General features: G+C 41.6%; 1 protein-coding gene across 1 annotated transcript in view; it reads left to right on the forward strand.

The window, feature by feature from the left end:
- cntn3b (contactin 3b) overlaps positions 1-27,874 on the forward strand; it is a gene marked incomplete at its 3' end in the record, with an annotated part of 92,395 nt that overhangs the window by 54,754 nt on the left and 9,767 nt on the right. The window contains exons 9-18 of the mRNA XM_079840223.1: positions 8,062-8,198; positions 10,722-10,851; positions 11,325-11,475; positions 11,573-11,700; positions 15,096-15,271; positions 22,575-22,692; positions 23,392-23,550; positions 25,727-25,876; positions 26,198-26,268; positions 27,336-27,570. Of these exons, the coding sequence (XP_079696349.1) occupies positions 8,062-8,198; positions 10,722-10,851; positions 11,325-11,475; positions 11,573-11,700; positions 15,096-15,271; positions 22,575-22,692; positions 23,392-23,550; positions 25,727-25,876; positions 26,198-26,268; positions 27,336-27,570 (1,455 nt within the window). The remainder of the gene's footprint in view (positions 1-8,061; positions 8,199-10,721; positions 10,852-11,324; positions 11,476-11,572; positions 11,701-15,095; positions 15,272-22,574; positions 22,693-23,391; positions 23,551-25,726; positions 25,877-26,197; positions 26,269-27,335; positions 27,571-27,874) is intronic.

Consider the following 27,874-nt stretch of genomic DNA (forward strand, 5'->3'; position numbering starts at 1 on the left):
TGCAGAACACACTCCCATTTTCTCAGAACTGTAAGATATAAACTCGCAATTGCGAGTTATAAAGTCAAATTCTGAGGGGAAAAACTCAGCTCACAATTCTGTCATTTTCTCGCAATTGTGAGTTTTTATTGCGAGTTTTGTGAGTTTAAATCTTGCAATTATCCGAAAGAAAAGTCGGAATTGGGAGATATAAACTCACAATTGTGAGGAAAAAAGTTATAAAGTCCAAATTGCAAGATATAAACTCGCAATTCTGAGAAATAAAGTTAAATAAAATAAAAGTTATAGAAATAAAATTGCGAGTTAATATCCTAATTCTGACTATAACTTGCAATTGCAAGTTTATATCTCACAATTCTGAAAAAAAGTCATAATTGTGAGATAAAAAGTGCAATTACCTTTAGCATTTTTTTATTCCGTGGCAGAAAGAAGCTTCCATAGGTCACACACTCTGAAGTCTTTTTGGATTTTCTGTCTTTGTAATAACTGCATGAATGTATGCATCTGAATGTATGATGTGAAACTGAAATACAATTCTGTAGGATAAATGAAAACGGGAGTTTGCCTTGCCAAAGAAGATTTTCTGTTCCACTATTTGACTTTGTGCAGAAAACAAGCAGTTTGAAAAGCACTGGATTGGTGTCGGTCTTAAAGGATTCGTAGGTCTTATCCTGGGTTTTTTAAATTAACATTTGTGGAGAGAAATACAATCATACAAATTTGTTAATTGAACTCAAGACTCTGCATGGCACTGGAGTGTTTGCCAGACGAAAGGATAATAAAGCTTCCAGAACGAGGTCAAAGGATTTGTAGCACGGAACGGAGCATGTGCCCGTTGTGTGATTGAATTGACTTATTCACTGCGCATCCCACTTCAGTAGTTAGATTCATATTCACATGGCTCTTGTGAAATGGGTCGTCTATTGTTTGTTTTTATAGGAGCGTCAGGCATGCAGTCAGTATTATACAGACTAGCGAATGGGTGTGTGATGAGCCTTTTTGGAGGCGGTGAAGCGGCTTACGTGATTCTCATATTGCAGCCTTTTCTGATAATGATAATTAATAATTGAGGGGTCACACTGTGTGATTCGAGGAATCACACAATAGAATGGGATTTACTGGCTGTAAGTCAACAAACTTTGAAGGAATAGATCCTAAAATTATGGCACACAAAATGAGTTATATCCTTGTATACATCGGTAGATTATATACACTACCATTTAGGGTTTCAGGGTCATTTTTTTTTAAAGAATTGAACACTTTTTTTCAGACATAATGCATTACATTTATCCAAAATGAATACGAAAAAAAAATGCTGTTCTTTTAAACTTTCTATTTATCAAAATAATCCACAAAAATATTAAGCAGCACAATTGTTTTCAACATTTTTTTAAATAATAATAAATTAGCATATTAGAACTATTTCTGAAGGATCATCTGACACTGAAGACTAGAGTAATGATGCTGAAAATTCAGCTTTTCCATCACAGGAATACATTTACATTTTAAAATATATTAAAATAGAAAACAGTTAATTTAAATTGCAATAATATTTCACAATATTACAGTTTTTACTGTATTTTTGATCAAATGACTTCTTTCAAAACAACCTTAAACTTTTGAACGGTAGTGTATATTTGGTTCCCATTCAGTCGGTCACGTTCGACGTACGTCGGACGTACCGACGAATTGGGATCACTTCAGGGAGCCCCTATCAGCTTCGAGATATAGAGAACAGGCCAATGGGCCATTGGCGTGCGAGATTTGCATCTCGCGCTCCGCCCCGCGCCGCGGGTATAAACAGGAAGCGAGAGCGAATGCACGCTGTCATTCACTTCGGAGCCGAACGGCGTTGATGAAGCAAGACTGCTTTTCTAAAAGAGAGCCTATCTGCAAGAGAGATGCTCCAGAGAACGAAAAGGACGCTCTGTGTTGGCGAAAAGGCACAATCAGCGCGACCGCATGTTCACCGCTGCATCAGCATAACAAACTGCTGTTCTCACAGCAACTGTCGGTTTGGTGAGGGCGTTTGTTTCAGTGAGTGCACCATAGGACTGCACTTACCACCTGTGTGTTGCCGCGGTCTTCCCCTGGGTGCTTCAGCACTGTTTAAAGAGCGTTTCCTCACAAAAGAGCAACACGGGTGTGACACTGCGTCTTTTTCAAGACGTCATTCCACTCGTGCGTTTCTGGATGCGGTTGTTTCCTGTCCTGACAGCCACGATCCCTCTCGCATAAACATGTTGAGACTGTGTCGTGGGTGATCCATGTTCTCTCAGGGGAACGGGATCACGTCGACGCGCTGGTCATCTCACCTTCCGCGTGAGGGTTTGAGTGTTCAGCGCGCTGTGTGCCGTCTGGCTGCCGGGTGACAGCGCGGGTTGCCACGGCAACTCTGCGCGCGTCACTCGGCGCCTCCGATGCGCGGTCGAGACTATGATGCCTCAAACGGGGTTGAGTCCCTTCGCTTATACCCCGATCTAGTCTCTTTTCTGGTGCACCAGAGGGGGGACTATTTTGGCTGATAAGCCTGGGTGGCCTGAGGATTACAGTGAGGCTTCCCCGCCGCGTACATCTCTGTGGGCCCCTCACTCCTCTATCGCATCGCAAGCATGTTGAGACTGTGTTCGTGGGTGGTCTATGCTCTCTCATGAGAGCATAACCACATCGGCGCGCTGTTCGTCTTGCCTTTTTCATAAGGGCTTGAGTGTTCAGCGCGCCGTGTGCCGTCTCACGGCCACGCCCACTGTCTCACGTGTCTGCTGGTAGCTTACAGATGGGATTGCTGGTCCTTGAAAGGGGACCTAGCGTTTCATTTGGGGCTCTAGCAGAGGACAGATGTCAATCGCTGCATCGGAGAGAGGGCTGTTATGTGTTGAAAATGAAGATGATGCTGAGATTCCCACCGTAATAGTGGGCGCTCGTGCTGAATCAGATTCATACTTGACAGCCATGCTTTCCCGGATGGCTGAGGCATAGTGCAACGCGTAAATCGCCTTGCCTGCCCCTTGCCTTTTTTCGGATGTGCATTGGAAGGCTTTGGCATTGTGGAACTATTGGTGCCAAAATATGGAACACCAATAGGGCCATAATCTGTATAAAGTTTTCCTCTCTCTCACTACCCTCATCGGTGGGGTGGCAGTGCCACTGGCAGGCCACCTCCGCCCTGCTTAGTGCACGAGGGTAGTTCTGAGCCGAGGTTGAGCTGCGCACAGCGCTGGCCCTTGGCTAGACAATGTCCACCCTGGTCCAGAAACACAATTGACCCGGATTTGGTCTGGAACTGTTCTTCCTCGGAGGAGGGCCGGGTGGAAAACCATTAGTAATTCTGTTCCGCCACTGATGTTAAAAATAGCCAGTGGTACCCAAAAAAAAAAAAAAAAAAAAGAGCAGTTCCAATACCTCTGGGTCTCGGGAGTTCAGGAATGGCAGTGTGTGACGCTACAGAGCCTCGCCGCTTTCATTCCCCTCCCCACAAGAGGGCGAGAATGGCAGTGTGTGACGCTACAAAGCCTCGCCACTCTCATTCCCCTCTTCTCAGCGGTGCGTGGACAACAGTGCGCGACGCTATGCCTCGCCACTCTTGTTCCCCGCTGAGGAAGGAGGTGAGGCAGACCGTGCGCAACGCCACAAAGCCTAGCCACGCTCAGCCCCTCCTTCATTTGGGAGCGGTGGTCGAATCTCCCATGCCTCGCCACCCTCAGACGCCTCTCCCTTCGCCAGCAGGGGGCGCCGGCTGTGGGAACGCACTCAAGCGGCCTCCCCACACTCGCACGCCCCCTCCGCGGACGCAGGTAAGTGTTGCACAGCACACTCAGATCCCACTTTGGGCCGCTCCATGCCGTCCGAGTCGGATCCCTGCATTCCGCGTCGCTGCCCCGCTGCGGGTACGTCTGTGGTTAATCCCCTTGCTCGGTGTCTGGAAGCCTGGCTAGAGCTTCCCAGCTCGTCTCGGGGCCGTACCATCAGACTCGGCAATGCGATTCAGTTCGCCAGGCGTCCCCCTAAGTTTGGGGGCGTTCACTTCCCAGTAGCGAAGGAGAACGCCCCCGTGCTCCGGGCGGAGATCGCAGTCCTACTGGCGAAGGACGCGATGGAGCCGGTCCCTCCAGCCGATATGAGGTCCGGGTTCTACAGCCCGTACTTCATTGTACCCAAGAAAGGCGGCGGGTTATGGCCGGTCTTGGACCTGCGATTCTTGAACCGGTCCCTTCACAGGCTGCCGTTCAGAATGCTAACGCAGAAGCACATCTTCAGGTGCGTCCGTCCCCAAGATTGGTTTGCAGCGATCGACCTGAAGGACGCGTACTTTCATTCTCGTTTCCCCTCGACCGGCCCTTTCTGCGCTTCGTGTTCGAGGGACGGACATGTCAGTACCGCGTCTTGCCCTTCGGCCGGTCCCTGTCGCCCGCGTCTTTACGAAGGTTGCGGAGGTGGCCATTGCCCCCATGAGAGAGCATGGTGTTCGCATTCTCAACTACCTCGACGACTGGCTGATCCTTGCCCAGTCGTGAGAGCAGTTGTGCGAACACAGGGACAAGGTGCTTAGTCACCTCAGCCAGTTGGGACTTCGGGTCAACTGGGAGAAGAGCAAACTCTGTCCCACACAGAGGATCTCTTTTCTCGGTATGGAGATAGACTCGGTCGCCATGACAGCGCGCCTCACCGAGCGCGCGTCCAGTCAGTGTTGAACTGCTTGAATTCGTTCAAAGGCAGGACAGCGGTACCACTGAAACATTTTCAGAGGCTCCTGGGGCATATGGCATCCGCAGCCGCAGTAACGCCGCTCGGATTGCTTCATATGAGACCGCTTCAACGCTGGCTACACGATCGAGTCCTGAGATGGGCGTGGCACAGCGGTTCCCTCCGTGTCCAAGTGACTCCGAGGTGCCGCCAAACCTTCGGCCCATGGTCGGACCCTTTGTTTCTACGGGCGGGAGTTCCCCTAGAACAAGTGTCCAGGCACTCCGTTGTCTCCACGGATGCCTCATCCACGGGTTGGGGTGCCACGTACAACGTGCTTGCAGTTTCAGGTCTGTGGACGGGGCCTCAACTGCAATGGCATATCAATTGCCTCGAGTTGTTTGCAGTTCGTCTTGCACTCAGCCGCTTCAAAGTTCCGCTCAGAGGCAAGCATGTTCTGGTCCGTACGGACAACACTGCGACCGTTGCGTACGTCAAAAAACAGGGTGGTCTATGCTCTCGTCGCATATCACAACTCGCCTGCCATCTCCCCTTATGAAGTCAGAAGCATCTGAGGTCGCTTCGTGCCATTCACATTCCGGGCCTGCTCAATCATGCAGCCGACGAGCTGTCACGTCAGCCGGTGCTTCCGGGAGAATGGCGACTCCATCCCCAGGCGGTCCAGCTAATCTGGAGTCATTTCGGGGCCGCACAGGTAGACCTGTTTGCCTCCCCAGAGACGACCCACTGTCAGTGGTTTTATTCCTTGACCGAGGGAACCCTCGGGTCGGATGCCCTGGCCCACAGCTGGCCCCGGGAAGAACGCAAGTATGCGTTTCCCCCAGTGAGCCTTCTTGCGCAGACACTGTGCAAAGTCAGGGAGGACAAGGAGCAAGTCCTGTTGGTCGCTCTATATTGGCCCAACCGGACTTGGTTCCCGGAACTAGTGCTCCTTGCGACAGCACCTCCCTGGCCCATTCCTCTGAGGAAGGACCTCCTGACTCAGAGACGGGGCACCCTATGGCACCTGCGTCCAGACCTCTGGAAATTCCATGTCTGGTCCCTGGACGGGACGCAGAGGTTCTAGGTGACCTACCGCAAGCGGTAGTTGACACCATCACTTCCGCTAGAGCCCCCCTACGAGGCGCCTCTATGCGTTGAAGTGGAACCTGTTCGTCGATTGGTGCTCTTCTCGCCGAGAAGACCCCCGAAGATGTTCGATCGGATCTGTGCTTGCCTTTCTACAAGATGGGTTGGAGTGAAGGCTGTCTCCCTCCACCCTCAAAGTCTATGTTGCCGCTATCGCCGCTAATCATGAGCTAGTAGATGAAAAATCTCTAGGTAAGCACGATCTGGTCGACAGGTTCCTTAGGGGGGCGAGGATGTTAAATCCGCCTCGTCCTCCCTCCATACCCTCTTGGGACTTAACTCTGGTGCTAACTGCACTACAGAGAGAACCCTTTGAGCCTCTGCAGTCAGCTGAGTTGAAAATTCTGTCGTTAAAGACAATACTCCTGACTGCGTTGGCCTCCATCAAGAGGGTAGGGGACCTGCAGGCATTTTCGGTCGACGAATCGTGCCTGGAAGTCGGGCCCGGTAACTCTCATGTGATCATGAGACCCCGGCCTGGATATGTGCCCAAAGTTCCCACTACTCCCTTCCGGGACCAAGTGGTGAGCCTGCAAGCGCTGCCTTCGGAGGAGGCAGATCCAGCCCTAGCTTTTCTCTGTCCCGTCCGTGCTCTCCGGACTTACGTGGATAGAACGCAAAGCTTCAGGACCTCAGAGCAGCTCTTCGTCTGTTACGGAGGACAGCAGAAGGGAAAGGCTGTCTCCAAGCAGAGGATGGCCCACTGGATAGTGGATGCCATCGTCTTGGCTTATCAGTCCCAAGACGTGCCCTGCCCGCTCGGGTTAAGAGCCCACTCCACTAGGGGTGTTGCCTCTTCCTGGGCGCTGGCTCGTGGCGCCTCGCTGACAGATATTTGTAGAGCTGTGGGCTGGGCGACACCTAACACGTTTGCTAGATTCTATAGCCTCCGTGTAGAGCCGGTTTCTTCCTGTGTGCTCACTTCCCATAGTCAGTAACACCGAAGTGCCCATTCTAGTGTCGGCTTGCTGCGCCATTCCCTCCCCTATGGTAGACGGATGCGTGCGCTTATTCTGCTCCAGTCGAGTTCCCCGGATCGGCGAACCCTGTTGAGTCCTCCGCAACCCGCGGCAGTCGGACGTGGCGGAGCGTTCGACGCCAGGTCTAACACTCGTATGCATTGGTGGAACTTGTGTTAGGCTGGGTTCCATATGTAGTGACCCCCACGGCGGTCCCATGTGTGTATTCTTCCACGGTACGGCTCCCTACGGCGAGCCCGTGTCTTTCCCTCGGCAGAGTGTCCTCTGCCGTTCCAGGTACGTGTTGTCCCCCTCCACGAATTGGCCGGGGCCACCCCTGGGACTTCCGTATGTTGTGCTGCCCACGGCCAGCCCATACGTGTATTCTCCACATGTTAACTCCCTCTGGGCATGATGTGGCTTCCGCAGCTGCCTTCACAGGCACGCTTTCCCAGCGTTATCCAATACAGTCAGCTGAATGGGTCTTGCGGAACAGCAGCTTGGACTCTCCCTGCGTGAACTTTCCCGCCCGCATCAGATCGGGGTCTGAGGGGCTCATCGCTGGGCGCTGGAAGTGGTAGTAACTGTGGCGTTTTCCATAGGGGATCCCAATTCGTCGGTACGTCCGACGTACGTCGAACGTGACTGACTGAATGGGAACGTCTCGGTTACGTATGGTAACCCTCGTTCCCTGAAGGAGGGAACGGAGACGTACGTCCCGTCGCCACAGTTGCTGTACCATCACTGCAGGTTGAGCCACTAAGTTCGGCTCCTCAGTGAAAAACAGCGTGCATTCGCTCTCGCTTCCTGTTTATACCTGCGGTGCGGGGCGGAGCGCGAGATGCAAATCTCGCACGCCAATGGCCCATTGGCCTGTTCTCTATATCTCGAAGCTGATAGGGGCTCCCTGAAGTGATCCCAATTCGTCGGTACGTCCGACGTACGTCTCCGTTCCCTCCTTCAGGGAACGAGGGTTACCATACGTAACAGAGACGTTCTATACTTTCTTTGTATGGAAAAAAAGCGCCCAGGAGCTTTTTGTGCAGACGAAAGAAAGTCATACAAGTTTGAAATGACCTGTAGGGTGAGAAAAAGATGATGCATTTTTATTGAATTGTCTCTGTCATCAAGGCCTTTGAATTCATCAGCCTTGGGGAATGTGGGTGGTTTTAATATGCAAGTGTAACATTTCATTGATGTGTATTGTTGAATATGCCCATCATGACCCTTTATCCATTATATGATTTATCAATGTGCTCTCTTTCCACAGCCACACCTCATTGGCTGCAAACGATGACAGACACAGCATTGTCCATTGAGCAGAATCTGTTTTGGGAGTGCAAAGCCAATGGGAAACCAAAGCCCTCCTACAGCTGGCTGAAGAACGGAGAAACTCTTATATCTGAGGTACTTTAGGTCTTCTGAAAGACCCCTAATGAGACTGAAAGCTTTATCTGCTCTTACTGTGCCGTAGTTCAAGGTCAATGCAAACATAAATTCTCAATGCTGACATAAAAGCCAGGTATAAAAAAGCCAACGTCTGTTTAAGTAGGAGAGACTCCCATCAACACACACAAGCAGTTATAAGGCAGCAGAGAGACTCCATTAGATGTGACCTGCATTCAAGCCGAGAGTGACCCGCACCTCCTCCCCTCCCTTCCATCACACATCACGTCAATCTCTCCTTGTGACTCTTTGTGCTGAGTTCAGCCCTTAAAAACAGCCGATAGGCTTAAATGTCTGCTATGCCATTAGCAGAACCATCAGCTCAACACCTCCCTTCCTGTCTCACATACTTTTCCGACTGGGCACCCATGCCAAATGAATTGGCCATTAGTATTTTACTGTTATGTTCAACGTTTCTTTTCTGTTCATTGGAGCAGAGGGTCAGCATTTTTTTCCTCTTTCTCCTTTGTAACCTCCTCCACCCTCTCCAAACACATCGGATGTAAAAACCCATCCGACTTTCAGCGTTAAACTGCAGCAATGTTGTAAAAAAGCCATCATTCAAGTCAATGACATTGTAGGGATGCACAATATATTGGTTACTGGTCAATATTAGAGTTTTTTTTTATTATTGGTTGATATTAATATACATTGGCTGATATTGGATTTGTCTTGCTCAAATTAGCCCAGCCTCCACTCAGTCACAAGAGCTCAGAATATCTGATCCACTCAGTCAACTTTATTTTAGTAAACGCTGCACAATGGCAAGTGGAAATACTGGTTTAATTCAGCCATCTGTTGGAACCAGAGACTGATTCAGAAGAAGTGGAAGAGTGAATTATACGAGTCGTCTACAAGTTGATGAATCAGAATGGTAATGTGTTTTATGTATTGCGTTCTCTCTACAACGTCGGACTCATAACGGTAATTAATATGATTAGCCGTTTGCTTGATTACATAATCAAACAGCTAATAATGTGTTGCTAATGCTACACAAACCATGTTCCCGTTCTCCATCTCAGTCTGGCTTCTAAAAATCAGTATCCTTAGAAACGTTTTGAACAACTTCAGTGGAGAAAGGCATATAGTTCATCACAACATCGTAATATACATCATATACATAATTCATTATTGCTAAATGTACAAGATTTTACATATAAACAGAAATATATATCAGGATAACCTGGCTTTTCTTGTGACGTAAGAAACACCAGAGATTTCAAACCGCGTTTCAAACCACTTTTTTTCACTGTAGTTTGTAGTTGGAGTTGACTTATGAATTTGCACATGGTTTGTCTTAAAGCATATTAAATACAACACATAGACATATAAACAACATTAAAAACATGATTTTCACCACAAGGGGTCTTTAATTTTTAGTTTTACTTATTTTAGTACCTGAAAATGAAAGGTTTCATTTGCAATTAGTTTAATTTTTTCAGTTAATGTTTGTTTCATTCCTAGTAGTATTTTTTTTAAATGGTTTTAGTTAAAGGATTAGTTCACTTTTAAATAAACTTTTGCTTATAATTTACTCACCCCATGTCATCCAAGATGTCCATGTCTTTCTTTCTTCAGTCAAAAAGAAATTAAGGTTTTGAATGAAAACATTCCAGGATTTTTCTCCATATAATGGACTTCAAGGGGGTCCAAATGGTTCAAGGTCCAAATGACAGTTTCAGTACAGCTACAAAGGACTTTAAACGATACCAAACAATACCAGACGATGAATAAGGGTCTTATCTAGCGAAACGATTACTTTCTGCGAGAAACCTAGCAGTATTTATGCTATCATTTTACCTCTTAACAGACAAATGTGATCGTCTCTGAGCTCTGCCATAACTTCCGCTGAGTGAGGTCAAAATACGAGCATGGTCATAGATGTATACGTAGATGCCTCATTAGCGCCTGCACGGATCAGTAGAATGAGGCATCTATGATCAATATATCTATGACCACGTTCGTATTTTGACCTCACTTAGCGGAAGTTATGGCGGAGCTCAGCGAAGATTACGTTCATCTGATAAGAGGTAAAATAATAGCATAAATACTGCTCGATTTCTCACAGAAACTGATCGTTTCGCTAGATAAGACCCTTATTCATCATTTGGTATCGTTTAAAGCCCTTTGAAGCTGTACTGAAACTGTCATTTGGACCTTGAACCGTTTGGGGCCCATTGAAGTCCATTATATGGAGAAAAACCCTGTAATGTTTTCATCCAAAAGCTTAATTTCTTTTCGACTGCAGAAAGAAAGAAAATCTTGGATGACTTGGGGGTGAGTAAATTATAAGCAAAAGTTTATTTAAAAGTGAACTAATCCTTTAACTGTAATATCCCTGCTTTGAAGGAGGGACCCAAACCATATCTAGCGACCCGAATATCAGAATCTTTTGACTTGGGCTAGTAAGAAACCATGCAATCAAGCAACCCAGCGACCACATAGCAACCATTTTACTGTGATTGTTTGTGTTTGTGTCTACAGGACCGAGTGCAAATAGAGAACGGCGCTCTCTCCATCTCCTCGCTAAACCTCTCAGATGGCGGGATGTATCAGTGTGTGGCAGAGAACAAGCACGGCATCATTTATTCCTGCGCCGAACTGATGGTGCTTGGTACGACCTCTGCGTTTCCACTGCCTGCTCTCCATCCTTCATTTGAATGATAAAACTTTGTGTAGTCACAGCCCAAGCTCCAATTACGAGGCGGCACTGAAAACATCCGTGTGATTAAGTGCTCCATTGTAACACTCATATTTCTCCTATATTGATTCTGAAATTTATCCATTTTAGTCAGAACACATTGGTCAGTATTGTTCGTACAAGGCCAGTGTAAAATAAATGCCTTATTTTGATTATACAGCACAGAATAGCACAGTAAAATGTAGGTTTAGTTAAAGACAAATGGCCTGGAAGCAGCCAGTAGAAGCAGACAGCTTGATTTGTTAAGTCCTTCAGACTTTTCAAAAAGGCTTTCTTTCTTCCTTTTTTTTTTTTTTTTTGCCAGAGGCTTTTTGAACGTCAATTGCTGTTCATCACAGATTCTATTGAGTGTGAGTTTGAGGACCAAATCTCTCTGTCTCCTACAGCCTCTGCTCCCAGCTTCTCCCAGAATCCTTTGAGCCGAGTGCTTAAAGCTCGCTCGGGTAGTGACGTTAGCCTAGATTGCAGACCACATGCTTCGCCCAGAGCCATTAGCCTGTGGAAAAAAGGGACTGAGATACTGCAAAGGAACGAACGGTATTTAACTTTAGAGTTTATATTTTATCACATTGAAGACTTTGGCCATGTGATTTTTTGTGTGTGTGATGTTAATCAATTATCCATTACTCCCAAGGATTTCCCTCTTCCCCAATGGAACTCTTAAGATTGCCAACGTAACTAAGCGAGATGGAGGCAGTTACACGTGCATCGCTAAAAATCAGTTTGGCACAGCTAGCACAACAGGAAAACTGATAATCACAGGTGAGTCGTTGTATTTTATATTCTAGATCAAAGATCTAGATCATTTTCCAGATCCGGTTTCTCCACCGTTTCACTTGCCCTACTATTTACTGCCCCATTTCTATTCTCCATTACAATAAAAAAAATAGCCAAAAAAGGCCAAAAAAGCAAAGACATAATGTAATTTATTTGTTGTAAAAAAAAAAAACAAAGAAAAGCTGATTCATTTCTCTCAACATGTTGCAGGGTTCTTTTGATAAGCATACATTTAGTTTTGGACTCTAAAGTAGCTTTGGATGAGTAACAGCTTTATTTTTGCTGTGCAGACAAAACACAGTCCAGTTCACTCTTATTGTTGACTCAGATACTGTATTCTTGATCGTTTAACTATGATTGGCTTTGAATGAAATGCCACATCTGGCACATATCATGATGCATTGCTTCAGCTGTTTCAAGCAATGTATTAGCCAACTGACAACTCCATTCTTCTAAGTTTCCATTGTCACCGCTGTCAGCCTTTCAAGTCAAAAAATCACAAAGCATAAGATTTGTTTTATATAATCAAGCAGACTGAGAAGTCTTACACAATGCTGGCTATACTGTATTTCAAGACAAATAGCTTTTGTTATCAAGTCTCTATATCTAAAAGTTTTAAGAGATCTTTGAATTGTCCTATTTAAAGAAGTAGTTCACCCAAAAATGTTAATTCTATCATCATTTACTCATCGTCATGTTGTTCAGAACTCGTAGGACTTACGAGTGTATGTCGACAGTATGTACGACAGTATGTCTTTCACAACTGATCTTCCCCTACATTGAGCTATGAACTGCCAAACAGGTAATTGACTGTTGAGTCGAACTCGAGAGAGTTTGGTTTTGTGAACTGCATAAACTGATTAATTGATAAGATTTGTCTCAAAAGAATCATTCATTCACAAATCGAACATCGATACTTGAATGAATCATTTAAAGTAGAGTTCCAGTAGAGCATGGTGCTGACAACACCAAATGTATGAGTTCGATTTCTAAGTCATATACACCACTTAAAGGTGCAGTCAGCGATTTCTGAGAAACGCTGTTGAAAGTGGATTAGACAGAGCACCACAACACACTTGTAGCCAATCAGTAGTAGGGAGGCATGTACACTCTTGCTTTGCGTGCCCATGGATTTTGGGGGCGGAGCAATGAAGGGAAGGGTGTGTTTGTTTGGGTTGATTTCAAACAGTGTTTCTCAAATCACTTACTGTACCTTTAATGCTTTTGTGGCCTTTCCTTGTTTACTGTAATTGCATGAAAATTAAATGGATGTCTTGATTTCTTCAGTCAATCACAGAAGGAGAAATTAAGTCATACAGGTTTGGAACAACATGCAGCTGAATATATTAAATGTTCTGTTTTGGGTGATCTGGCCCAAAGAGTAGATCACTTGCAGAATTAAAAACCCCTTGTCATCCAAGAAGATCATGTCTTTCTTTATTCAGTCGAAAAGAAATGAAGGTTTTTGAGGAAACCATCCCAGGATTTTTCTCCATGTAGTGGACTTCAATGGGGTACAATGGGTTGAAGGTCCAAATTCCAGTTTCAGTGTAGCTTCAAAGGGCTCGACACGATCCCAGCCGAGTCTTATCTAGCGAAATGATTGGTCATTTAAAAAAATATATATATATACTTTTTTTTAACAACAAATGTTTGTCTCTGCGATGCGCCATGTATTACGTTATAATGTTGGAAAAAGTAGGTGAAAGTACCGCAGAGAAAAATCATGGAATATTTTTCCTCAAAAACCTTAATTTCTTTTTGACCGAAGAAAGAAAGACATGTACATCTTGGATGATGTGGGGATGAGTAAATTATTAGGAAATTGTAATTCTGAAGTGAACTACTCCTTTAAGGTTGCCATCTATATTGTGGAGGTATTTCATTCTCTTCTCTAGCATATTTCATATGTCCTCTAGCTTCAATCTTCTGCACAGTCCTGTCCATGTTACGCTAATTGCTCATTGTTAAGGTCCTCCTTAATTGCTGTGGCCATTATCCATGTGGATTGTTATCTCCTCATTAAGCTATAGGATGAATGTTATTTCTCCCTTTTGTTCTTCGTTACATAGGTTACGGGTTTAATCAGCAGTATTTTCATGGCAAATCAGAAGAAACTCATTAGCTATGTACCATTGAGACCTCTGTGTGAGCCCATACGTCTTTTGTAGGGTTTTTCTTTCTTCTCCACTTGTATTTTTCTCTCATTATGTTTTTGTCATGCACCAGCAGTTGACCCCTTAATGTAATTTAATTAAAATGACCTTTCCCTTACAAAGTGACTTCACCCAACTGTATTCTGCTCATAGTAGACATGCTGCCAATTCATTTGGCTCTTATTAAAATTCACTTTATGTTCTTCTCAAATTAATAGTCCCCATATGGAAAGACAGCAGCCAAAAATCTAAGTATAGCACCTAGAAATTAAGATTATTTATTACAGCAATAAACCACCGCAGGCTGTGGTAAAATTGCTAACCCCCAGCCTCGAGTGCATGGCTTACTGCTCATCAGGACAATAGCAATGTACACTGATGTTCAATTCACACTGTATATTAATAATAATAATCATAATAGAGTCATTCTTACCATGCAGATCATTTTTATGTCCACATCATACGGTATTTAAATTAATAATATTATATAGGTAAATATTGTAACAATTTAATCACAACATATTATCATTTCATAAATAATGTTGGTGTCTCATTTTTTCAATTTCTAAATGGCAAAAACTGAAGATTTAAGATTTTTTCTCCTTTCTGTAGATTAAATGTTTATGCATATGTATGGAAGCTCACAGAATAAAACATTTTAAAAGATAATTGTGACTTTTTATCTCACAATTGTGAGTTTACATTTTGCAATTCTGACTTAAGTGCGAGTTATAAAGTCAGAATTCTGACTTCTATACTTTTTATTCTTTTGAACAGTTCAAATGTGGCTCATCCAATAAAGCCTTGTAATATAAATTAAGGAATTTATAAGTGTATTATTTGCATACAATGTTTGGTTAACTACTTTAAACTATTATTTATTGATGCATTTCATTATTTTGTGAAATATAAGTATATTTATAATTGACATTTGTCTCAATTCGTTCAGCATCTTGAAATTATTATTTTTATTATTATTTTTACAGAGACTGTTGCAGTGCATTTTAGTGTTTATAATGCAGAATAATTATGCAGCCTACCCTTTTGGAACAGCCTTTGGGTTGGAAGCATGATGCCTAAAAATGCTGCTTTCAGAGGCAGCTCACTAGGTTTTTGGAAATGAGTGATTGTCTTGTTATTTGCCTAGTCACAGAAGAAGCTTTCTCTCTTTAGTTTGTGTCCCAGAGCTAAACTGACAGACTGTGTTGGCAATCTAACTAACAGAGCCTACGAGGATCAGCCAGGGCCCCAGCAGCACGGAAATTACTGTGGGGGAGAGCATCGTGCTGCCCTGCCAGGTGACTACCGATCCAGCCTTGGACGTGGCCTTCTCCTGGGCCTTCAACGGTCAGCCCATCGATTTCCATCAAGACGTGGACCACTTTGAACGAGTGGGAGGGGTGAGTATTGTGGTTTTAGGGCATTATTGCAACCTCAGCAACCTCATCCCACACCACCACCTCCAAGCATGAAACATTTATAGGGAACATATCTTGGAAAACAGGATTTTCCTTGCTTGTTTTGAAAAAAAGGGTTTGAGACTGTGTAGACATAATCTAACATTCACAAATCATTTATGGAGACTTGACTGCAGAAAAGTCTTAAAGGTACAACAGCAAACGGGTCTTTTCCGAAATTCCGAGAATTTCAAAGATGAAATTCTGTCTAAGTGTATTTCATAAAAAATAAATATGTGTAGAATGGTGTCCTTTTAATAAAGTCCAAGGAATTTGGCATGAGAAATCTATACAATAAATTGTTCTGTAATTTCTTAACAAATTCGAAGTAAGATGAGTTTGATCGTTTATTTGAGTAGGAGGAGAAAAATTTGTTTTAAAAATATTTGTGTGTGTGTGCTCATCAGTTGAATCAAACCAAAGAACTCAGCATGTAATGCAGTCCATTGTATTGAATATATCTCAAACACAAGCACTTGGACTACTGTAACTGGGTTTTAATCTAATCATTGTGCTGGACAGGAACAAGCTATTGGGACTTCGAATGCTCTCTCTCAAAGAGATTTGCCAGCCATTATGTCTGTAGTTTGAAATTGGATTCTTGAGATGAATTTTGCCTTCTTGTTCTGGGTCATTCTGTTGTTGACCTACATTGAATGTGAATGATTCAACATGTATAATACAAAACAGCTGGTCTTTACAAACTGAAACAGGGAAAGAGGCCAGATCAATTTAGAGTCTCATTCCCATTTTACCCTTCCAGTTTCACAAGACGTTTTACATCTCAGGGGAGACAATTCCTTATTGCATCAGGACTCCAATGAATTAAAATCCTGCCTTATAAGAAATGCTTTATGTTGTGTCACATTCCATTTTGCTGTTTTAGTTTAGATTTTTCCTTGGTTGGCTAGAGGTTTGAACAGAATAATAAACAGATTTTCTTTCAAGGATTTGAAATGAGTGACTAAGGTTCTTGAAAGCTTGTCCGAGAGGGCTTTGGTTCATAACTTCCTGAATTATATTATATTATATTAATTATATTATATTATATTATATTATATTATATTATATTATATTATATTATATTATATTATATTATATTATATTATATTATATTATATTATATTATATTAATTATATTAATTATATTATATTATATTATATTATATTATATTATATTATATTAATTATATAATATTAATTATATAGGGCTGGAAAGATTTTACCTAAAATCTAAATCTCGATTAATTGAACATTTTACCTCGATTACGAATAATGAACGATTACTGATTTTGGTTTTATTTTATTTTATGCTTTTAATTTTTTGCCCTCATAGTTCACTAATAAGGTTTGGACTGTAAATATGTTCAACTATTAAAGGTGGGTTATTTTTTTTTTTCGAATGAAAAAGTGCATTTCTTTGTGATTTTAAAATACTTGAAGGAAACAGCTCACTTTCAGCAGTTATTGTCTATGGGTCGTAACATTTCTTTCAGATTTCTGTTTGTTGTACATTAGATACAGATCAATTAGCACAGTAGGCCTACATTTCATTTATTTGAATGCATTAATGAGAGAGTGACTGTGTGTGTGAATTAGTCATACCATCGCTATTAATTATGAAGCTGTGGTTTGTAGTTACTTCAAAGGTCTTCACGTGATGTGCAGTGCGAGCTACTGTCTGTATGAGTGTTTGTGTGTCACATAAGCACATTCGTTCAATATAATGACATACATCCGATGGTCTAAAATTGCTTGAATGTTCAAACTGGCAGGCCTTAAAACACATAAAATTGACAAAGGCCGCATTTACACTGCAGGTCTTGATGCACAATTCCGATTTGGTGACTATATATCCAATGTTTTTGACGCCTCGCTTACATCATCTTTTAAAAGCGACACGTATCCGATATGTGCTTTACACCAGTGTTTCCCAGGGTGCCGTCTGACGAGAGCAGGGGTGCCATGTAAAAGTCCTTCAAATATATATATGAAGACTTCAGATGCAAAAGCCTCTAAGTCCGTCTGACGTTTTTCTTTAAAATAAGCATTTTTGTCAGGGTTCTATGTATAGGTATCTGCCTAAGTACTGGTACTTCTGAATGGGCTGAGGCTGGGATTTAGTGGGTCTGAAGTGAAAGTATTTTATGAACGTATACTATATGCGGAGAGCATTCACTCAGTATCGCTATCTCATTTTTGACCGAAGTGGCTTTTAGAGGCTTTTGCATCTGAACTCTTCATATATATATTTTTTTCTCAAATTTTTCAAATAATTCTCTCTTTGTAAACTTTGTTCAATGCATGCGAGTGCTGCCGTATGTTCGAATATGACCCGTCATTTTCGCCGTCATCACCCGGGTGTAGTGCCAGAAGACACGAATGAGAAGTCGTGCACGCTGTGAGACACATTTTCTCACAGCGCGCAAATATTGAGTTCTCTTTCAAGTCTTGCTCTTGAACGGACAAACTCACACAAAAAGTATGTCAACATGTCCATCTTGATGAGTATTCTAGCAGACATAGTCTGTATATGCCTTGAGTAAACTTTATACAGTCGAGAAAGACGACTTAAAGGTCTTAAAGGGGCAGTAGCCTTTACTGCTGTCTGTTTAATGTCAAACAACAAAAGACAAGGACATCACTCACTGCTCTTAAATGAATAGTTTTTGTAAGTTTAATAGGATTAATCTTTAATTTATACAGTCAAATATGCAATGTTATTTTACATTTGATCAATTTCTGTACCTGAAAACTAATGTTAGATGTACCTGAAAAACCTGAAAAGCATAGTTTATTTTATTAGTATCTTTGCTCAATAGTATTTATTTGTGCTGCTGCTTGTATTTAAATTATGTGTTCTTATTATTTTCTTTATTTTTATTTGACAGTAGTCATTTTTTCCCTGAACATAGCAAATACTGAACTGTACCGAAACGGTGAACCTAAAACAGTGATATAAACCGAACTGTGAGCAATCTGTAGCGTTACACCCCTAGCGTAATGTATGCGAGGGGGTGCCACAAAATGGAGAACATTTTCAAAGGGTGCCATGACTGAAAAAAGGTTGGGAAACACTGCTTTACACTATACACTGGTGAAACAGCCCAAGACGTTCTGACCCGGAAAAGGAAGTAAAACGGCGCAAAATGCAATGGACGCAGACGAAATGATTATTCAATGTTTTGCTTTCCGCACTATCTTTAAAGGTCAGCAAAACATTGCTCTCGTCTTCCATCGCGCCATTAGTGTCATGTGATCGCGGTTTGTGTCCACCTGAGTTGACGTCATTCGCCTCCGTCCCTTTTTCAATGATGTGCGACTCGTATTTATTGGGGAATATCCGATTTGACCGCTTACATGGCAGACGCAAATGCACGTATCCGAATTATATCAGATTTATTACCACATGAGTGAGGCCTGAATTCGATCGGAGGATATCCGAATTCATGCGGTTTTTTTTCCTGCTTACACGTTCACATGTAATATCCGATCTGTGCCAAATGAGAGGGAAAAATCGGAATTGGGTCACTTGAACCATGCAGTGTAAATGGGGCCATAATAGTGTTGTGAGGACGCAAGTAAAAGTGATCTGGCTTCAGGGCTCTCTGTGTCACAGAAAAAAGCTCATGAACAAAAAAGCACTGAACGGAGATGTTTTCCATATTGTTGTTCTTGAATAGTGCACAATCACTTGAATGTTCAAACTGGCAAGCCTTTAAACGGATTTAATTGACAAACTTGTATCTGATCTTGAGTGATCTGGCTTCGGGGCTTGCGCGTGCCGTCTGTGTGTGTGTATCAGCGCATATAAGAGTTGCGATTAACTTACCTATAAACTGTGTAAAACATGCAATTACCATAGTAATACTGAGCATCTAGATTGTATAAACAAAGATAACTGCTCCTGAATCTTTCCGTGTGCCTGCAAACTGCACTTGATGTGACTGACGGGGCGGAGTCACGTGACTAAAACCGAAATAACCATCATGGGAAAATTATGTCGGATAGAGGTTCTGAATTTCGGTTTCGATTACTTTTCGATTAATCGTCCAGCCCTAATATTATATTATATTATATTATATTATATTATATTATATTATATTATATTATATTATATTATATTATATTATATTATATTATATTATATTATATTATATTATATTATATTATATTAATTATATTATATTAATTATATTATATTATATTAATTATTATTTTATGGTTCTATAACTTATTAAACTTATTCAAATGATATGTTAATTTTTAAATGTTAAATATTATAAAAATAAATGATTAAATATTATTATTTATTATAAAATAAATACAAAAATAAAATATTGGGTTTCAATGCTTTTCTCTTTTTTTTTCACATCCCTTGGGTCCATTATCGTGATCTTGATTAGGGCACCTCAAACCCACAGCCAGGCCCTTCCTTTCATTGTCATGTGATGGTGACTGGGTAAAGTTCATACATGGGCTTCTCTCAAGGGCAATTACAAATGACATTGACATATGCAGATTGTGGGTTATAATGAGATATGGCTTTCACGGATTCACACTTTCTCTACTCCCAAAGATTACGCCTTCCATCTCAGCAGCCTCTGATGAGTGCATTACCATAATTAAACATAACCCGCTCTGCAGTCTTCCCATCCATTCCTGAAATTGTGGAGTGCAACCATTGAATGGACTCTCTTGTTGATATTGGTTGAGTTTAAGTTATTTGATTTTTTTTTCATTGGCATTGAACTTGGTTGAAAGGAAACCACAGTCAAACATAAGTGCTGGTCCTGTTTTGAAAGCGTGGAGTGCATCAGACACCTTCATGTACTATTACAGTAGAGTAGTGGTCTGTGGTTTGGGAATGGTAGACCAGTAGGGACATCAATGTGATATGCAGGATTTAGCTTCTATGAACTTCTGGGCATACTTTATTTAAAAGTCAGGGAGAAACACAGAGATAAATTGTTTCTGCAGTCTTGGGCAAGCGTGAGAGCGCAATTCCAAAAAAGCGCCGATGGGAGTGGAAAGTTTTGCATGTGATCTACTGACAAGCAAATGAAAGAACACAGACGCAGCCGGATCATTTACATAATAACCAACGCAATCTACATGTTTTTTTGGGGTGGTGAATAATACCAGTAAATTGACTAGTGCAATCCTTAGTAAATCACCTTGCATGATTCATTTAAATACTCTCCTCCCATAAATTTTGAGTCTTAAAGGGAAACTCCTACAATTGCAAATGCAATAAGGTCAGGTGCAAAAATAACCCTGCATGTCTTTAATAAATCTTGACAGTAGTTCTAGTTTTAACACCCAAAGAGAGTTCGCGCTGGCTCAAGCTGTTAGTAAATTTGGCCCTTGGAGTTTTGTCTTTTTTTTGTCTTTTTTTTTTATTGTTTTATTTTATTTTAAAGCTGCTGTCCGTAACTTTTTTTGTGTTCAAGATTTACAAAAATTATATAATGAGAATGTATAACATAATTCCGTTTTCCAAACCGTGTTTTTGTCTTACCCTGAATCATTATGGTACACTTATAATAAGTGTTTATATTGGGACTATTTCAGACCAGACTGGTAGGAACTGCCGCGGAGGAGCACAGTCCCTGCGTTATTAACCGCTAGAGTGCAAAAAGTTACGGACTGCAGCTTTAAATATCAAGCATACTGCGTTAGTTCAGGCAGGCCACGTAGTCAAGCGCCGCTATCAGCTGATTGGAAAAATTCCAACTCCGCCCCTATCAGCTGATCCGGTTCCTATGCACTCAATTGGCAACTCTCAAACAGGGCGCCTTACTTAGGCGTAGCTTCACTTCAATTTGCCTACTTGGCCGCTTCTGCTGCACGCTGCTTTGCAACCTACCTCCTCCCCAGCTCCTCCTTAAACTGTGTTTAACTTAATCAATGTCATTCTGTTGTCATTGATGCATACTCTGTTCTAAATGGGGGATTTACTCTGCCCTCCCAGTTTAAAATGGGAGGTTGTCCCCAGAATCTGCTGCTGTCCCCTGTCTTGGCTTTTCATGGAGCTCATGAAAAGGATGGGGAATTTAGAACAGAACCATATCGCCAAAAGTAAATTTTTGCTAAATATGCCAATACAAAGTTGACTAAAAGTTTGTCTATGGTGTTTTTGACTTAAGTGGACCTGACTGAAATATAGTTATTATCATATTAAACAGGAAAAATAGTAAATCAAATGTAAAAAAAAAAATATTGTATTATTATTATTATTATTTAATTTAATGTCGGTTCATCAAAACCACAGCATTCAATCAGAAAACCCTGTTCTTTAAGTCTTAATTTAATTTGCTTCTTTCGCACACTTCTTTGCTGTGTCTGTACCAGAAATGCAGTCTTTATGACTTTAATGTGCCGTATGCTTATCTGGAACAATATTCACTCTCACTCTGCATGTGCTTTGTTCATTTACCTGGTCCTGGCTTATGTAACTGTGGAATAATTAGTATCGTCTTGCCAATTAGCCACAGTGTGTGTGTTTTACTGAGCTCCTGTGTGGCTGAGCGAGCTGGATCTGAGTGAATCCCGAGGGCTAGTCAACGAGACTGTTTATGTAGGTCCACACGTATCTCAACAGCACAGCAGCCATTTTAAAGGGATGGACGAGTGTCTGAGTATGCAGAAATCTGCAGATAGCATGACAGGAAACTTTCGTACACCTGCCTCAGCTTTATTTTGGTGATAATAATAAAATGGTAGCACATATTGCTGTTGTACTCAAGCTATGATAACACTGCAGTTGCAAGTGTCCCAAATATGTGTGTGACGCAGATCTGTTTTGTTGGATGACCTTGTAAACAGTAAAATCACTAGACAAGACTTTTTGTCTTCTTTTATTTGCAGTTTGACTTTAGTGTGAACACTTGGTTCATGCATTGTTTACTTTGTTTGATCAATCTAATGGCAATTTCAACTTTATTTTATGCTTGATTTACCTTTGGTGTGAATCATAAAATGATGTATATTGAATCTTGTTTTATTTGTAATACCTGCTCCCTTTCTCTCATTTTTGGAAATAGTGCCATGATTTAATGATAAAAATTTAAGTGTTTTAGGTTATGTTTTGAATCATGAAATACAGTATGTTATGAATAATAATGCACCACACTTTTAGAAACTAGTTTCATCAGTAGAGAGTGGATTTAGTGTCTTGTGCTATAACAACATGATTAATTATTAAAGCTGTGATCTTTAAATTGTGTTTCCACTTTTCCAACAGAGTTTTTCCGGTGATCTTATGATTAGAAACATCCAGCTTAATCATGGTGGGAAATACGTTTGCCTTGTTGACACAGATGTCGAGAGCTTGTCTGCTGACGCAATATTGGTTGTTAAAGGTAGGAACAAACTGTCTTCGGTTTATATGTCTACATGCACAATATTTGCCTTCTGCACGTATTGTTTTATACAGTATATTTACTACAGTCTTCCACAGTGAAGCGTTTCCTGCGAGGTGTGTATTTCAATGAAAGGGCACTGCTAATGTAGCAAGAGTTCAGAGAGTGCTAAATGTGTCACTTGGGATGTTTTATGGAGCCTCGTCTTCGCTGCTGCGTTTTTTGTGAGTCACATTGGTATTCATGGTCATTACACATCACGGTTCTGTCCCAGGTGTTTGGAGAGGAGCTGTTTATCATAGAGGATGTCTTTAATTGGCTCATTTACACATCGGCTAAGCAGCACGACGGGCCCCAGAATGCAGTGCAAATGAAGAGAAAACATTTAAATGGCAAAGAGTTATTTGGAGCAGAAATGTGAATCATTTAGTTGTGCATATACAAGCGTACACACATACAGACAACTTGTTGCCCTTGCTAAAACTCGTGCAAACATGCACAAGCACAAACCGCTTGCCATGTCTAACACCTTAGAGCACACAATCCTAAGCAAATAGTCTTCTTCTTATTAGAGTGAGGCGGTTTCTAAGTCATCAATATGCACAGTGCATGCGCTGAATGTAACATTTGAGCAGGTGTGGAGTATAATCAAATGCTCTTAATTAATTCAATTCCTTATGGGCTATGTGATTGAGTCAGGTCCCCCCAGCCCCCCTGACTTGGTTGTGGTGGAGGAGGTCACAGACAGCACAGCCCAGCTGTCCTGGAGCCCAGGCCAGGACAACGGAAGTCCCATTACAGGATATGTCATCCAGGGCAGGACTCCCTTTACTGTCGGCTGGCAAGCTGTCGACACAGGTACATCGCCCATCTCAGACACATGCCATTGTGTTTGTGCGTGAGCTGCTGATCAGCACAGATCTTGACCAAATAATGATGCACCTCTTGATGGAAATAACATCATTTATAATAACATACGTTTTTGGTCAAGATCTTGTATTGACAATGCAAGAGTCAAGCACTCTCTCAAGTCTTTTCCAGCACATCCCAGAGACTTTCAATGAATTTAAGGTCTGAACTCAGAGGTGCCAATTCATGTGTGAAAATGATTCTTCATGCTCGATCCCAATCATTCATTCACAATTGATGTGCCCATGATGTGTCTTCCTACATGGTTGTTTAAGAAATGAAAGGCTACACACTCCATCAATTAGGGCTAGAAGAACTGTTGCCAAACATATAACATGCTAGAAATTAATGAAATTAATGATCCAATCGTTGACTCTTAGGGTGCATTCACACTTGTCATGTTTGGTTCGATTAAAACGATTCATTTGAACATATGTGAACGCTGCTATCCGAACCCTGGTGCGCACCAAACAAGTGGACCGAGACCGCTAAAAAGATGGATCTCGGTCCGCTTCCAAACGAACTCTGGTGCGGTTCGATTGATATATGAACGCAACACGGACCAAAGACATGTAAACGAACCAAAAACAGGACGTGATGTCACAAGATGTGATGCTACAAGTCAGCTGATTTGATGATGCGGAAAGATTGGTGTATCCAAAATGAGTAGAGGGCAAACGTGGAGCAACGAAAAGTGCCTCATCAATATATGCAGACCTTCGTTTCTGCATACAATGGAGGAAATCCTGGTGCTGTTTTGAATGTTTTGAATATTTTATGAGCTCTTCGTGAGTTCTCAGCTGGTAAAAATAAAACCATATGTACACGCATAAAATGATCGCGTTTAATCCAGCACACAGCATTGCTTTGAATGTTTGGTAAGCAAGCTCCATCATGAAATATATGTCATAAAAGGTTGTGACCGTATGCCTTTGGTTCGGTAACTTTAGGTTCGCTGTTAAAAATGCCAGTGTGAATGCTAAGTGGACCAGGGGCCTATACTATGAAGCCGGTTTAGCTGGCTAGCCAGATATGTTTAAGCTTAGTTTGTGCCAATCCTGGGTTTAAGGTACCATTAAAGTGGTTTGGCTTTTAGCAGTGTTCATCTCCATAGTAACTTACGCTCCACGGCTAACCTGCTCCAGGGCAGGTTATGTTCTGGATAAGAGATCTCCAACTGAAATTGGACCAATCAGCTGTGAGCAAAGTGTCACATATCTGATGCAATAAAGTCACTCCCCCTTTTTCTACTCCAAATTAAAGGTCACTACATAGCAAATGGCTATTAAAGACTTAAACCTCTGGCTTTTAACAATGCTTATTTATAATAATAATAATTTTGAATTATTTAAAAATAATTTATGTAGTTATTATACCCTTAATCAATTACACATGTATAATTTTAGTAAATCAATCATTAATATGCATTTTGTTAATATTAAAATAAATAGCCTATATAAAGGTCATACAAATAAGCTTTAAATTCAATAACTAAATCTATAAAAAAATACAAGTGAGCATAAATGTTCAATTCTCTCTATATGTCAACTAAACTAACTTCATAACTTTTACTTGCATAGACGTATAAGATTTTTCTTAAAGTTGTCCTCGACAGCTCTTTTCTTCTGTGTAAATTTGTTTAAATTCTTAATATTTTTCAATCATGTATATTCTGCAGAAGAGTGAAGTGAATCACACTGCTTCTCTCGTGAGAAGTGAATCTCAGTTTTACTGATCCACAGCATGTGATTGGCTGTTCACTGCTGATGTCACAGCTAAACTCCTAAACTCAGGATCAAAGCCTGAGTTGACAGAGAAAGTTGATGATCAGCATCATGGGACCAGCAAAGCCTAAATAGATTGGTTTGGTTTTGTCAACTCGAAACTAATCCTGTAACCCTGAGTTTGTTAAACTACCATCATGGTACAGGCCCCAGGACTATATGTTTTGGTTTTGTTTTTTGGTCCGGACCAAACGAACCGAACTACAAGTGTGAATGCACCCTTAAGCATTTGCCTATTTAAATCCAAACAGTGACTTTAATTTATGTTAGTAATTTTAGTGCTTAAACTTATTTTACTTCAGTTAGTTGGTATTGTATTTTACTGTTCTTCTTATCCTTAGTTCCTGAGGTGATCAATGGGAACACTTTGACTGCAACCGTTGTGGGTTTGAACGCCTGGGTGGAATATGAGTTCAGAGTGCTGGCCAGTAACAGTGTCGGGATGGGAGAGCCCAGTCCCCCATCTACCAAGATCAGAACAGAAGATGCTAGTGAGTATGCTAGAGTGAGACTCCACTGGATCTCTTTGCCTTATTTCAGACAGGCACTGAAATCGAAAGCACTGGAGCAAACCATACATCCTCAATTCTCCCGTCATCTGTCACATCCATCACTTTTATTCCACACGCAACACTCATTCACAAATTTCTGAGGGATGGTTTAAAGAAGGTAGAACCTCTGTAAGAGTGAAAGTTTAGAGTCTTTATGTGATGAAAATGTAAATACACTTTTAATGCTCAATCTTGCAATGAAAAATCCCAATCAGAGCTCTGCGCAACGTTTTAATCTCTTCCTTGGGTTTTTGCCCTCAGTGCCTGACACAGCTCCCACTGATGTCGGAGGCGGAGGAGGTACCAAATCGGAATTAGTGATAACATGGGAGGTAAGTCATTTGTCAGATTTTACTGCTACCTCGGCCAGCCTGGGCTAAATGCCGGTGCTTAATTGTGTAGAATGAAATGTAGCCATTTTATGATCGTTGCTGCACACTTCCCCCTCCTTCCTGGCCTCTGGACTCCAGACTTTACTACTTCTCCTCCAAATGGAAGTTAAATCAGGGCCAGAGAGTTTCTTTGAAGTTTATTTCATCTGCAAAAAGGCTTCATTCTGTTCAGATACATCATGGAGGAAGTAAGGGTTTAGCAGCGGAAAAGTCTGACATTATTTTGCTGTTGGGCATTTGAAATTCTGCAGGAATTTTCTTCTGCATTTGACTTTCATTTGCATTTAAGTGCATTTAAGCTAACCTAAATACTAACACATGTTGGAGGGCCATTTTTGCATACTTTTCTGTAACTATTCTGGTCCAACAGTGAGTGGAGTGGCTCAATAGCAGTTTTGGCAAAAGTGGAGTAGTACAAACAGTAAAACACATTTGGAATGCTGCTTAACCAATCAAGTTAGACATCTAAATGTTGTTGAATACGTTTTTCAAAAGTCAGTAAGATTAATAATTTTTAGATTAAGAAAGAAGTTAATACTTTTATTCAGCAAAGGATGCATTAAATCGAAAGTGACAGTAATAAATTCATAATGTAAAAAAAATATTTAAAATAAATTATGTTCTTTGATCTTTCTATTCAACAAATAACCCTAAAAAAAAGTGATGTGATGTGATGATACACACGGCAACTTTTTGAGCAATGTTGCCGAGCGATGTTGCTTGGGCACTTTCCCATTGAGAATGGGAAACAAATTTCTATCTGGAGACTTTAGGAGGCCCTGTGTCTCACCTGGTTGCCCGTTAACAGCAACATTGCCCAGCAAAATTGCTCAAAAAGTTGCCAGTGTATCACCACCATATGAGGTCACGCAACTTTACAATCAATACTTGAGAAAGAAAGTGCTCTTTAAACTGAGTGCTAATAAAGCCCTGTTGTCATGTGGGTCAGCTGGTGTGTTGATCTCAATTTGTTTTAATATCACTATAGTTTTGTGTTCCACTTTAAGCCTGTTCCAGAGGAGTTGCAGAATGGAGAGGGTTTCGGTTATATCATTGCTTTCCGGCCAGTGGGCATGGTGACTTGGACCCGCGCCGTCATCTCGGCACCCAGCGTCACCCGCTACGTTTTCCGCAATGACACCATTCCACCATTCTCGCCATTCAATGTCAAAGTGGGAGCGTTCAACAACCGCGGAGAAGGACCTTTCAGCACAATTGCAACAGTGTTCTCCGCAGAAGAAGGTAGAGCTGGATATGTGTTTACACTCACAAACACGTGCATGGAATAACTTCATTCTTAACCATATTTTTACAGATGTGAAGTGATAAAAACTGATAATTACTTATAAGGTATTTTAATTATATATTAATGACTGATAACAATGTAATGGGCAATATTATAATTATTATTTGTCCAGCCTCTTTTACAGAGAATAGTGTTTACATTACGTAGAATTTACTTAAAGGGTTAGTTCACCCAAAAACCTGTCACTTATTACCCTCATGTTGTTCCAAACCCATAAGACTTTCGTTCATCTTCGGAACA

This window comes from Gobio gobio (assembly GCF_949357685.1).
Source record: "Gobio gobio genome assembly, chromosome: 17".
NCBI classification, from domain to species: Eukaryota; Metazoa; Chordata; class Actinopteri; order Cypriniformes; family Gobionidae; genus Gobio; species Gobio gobio.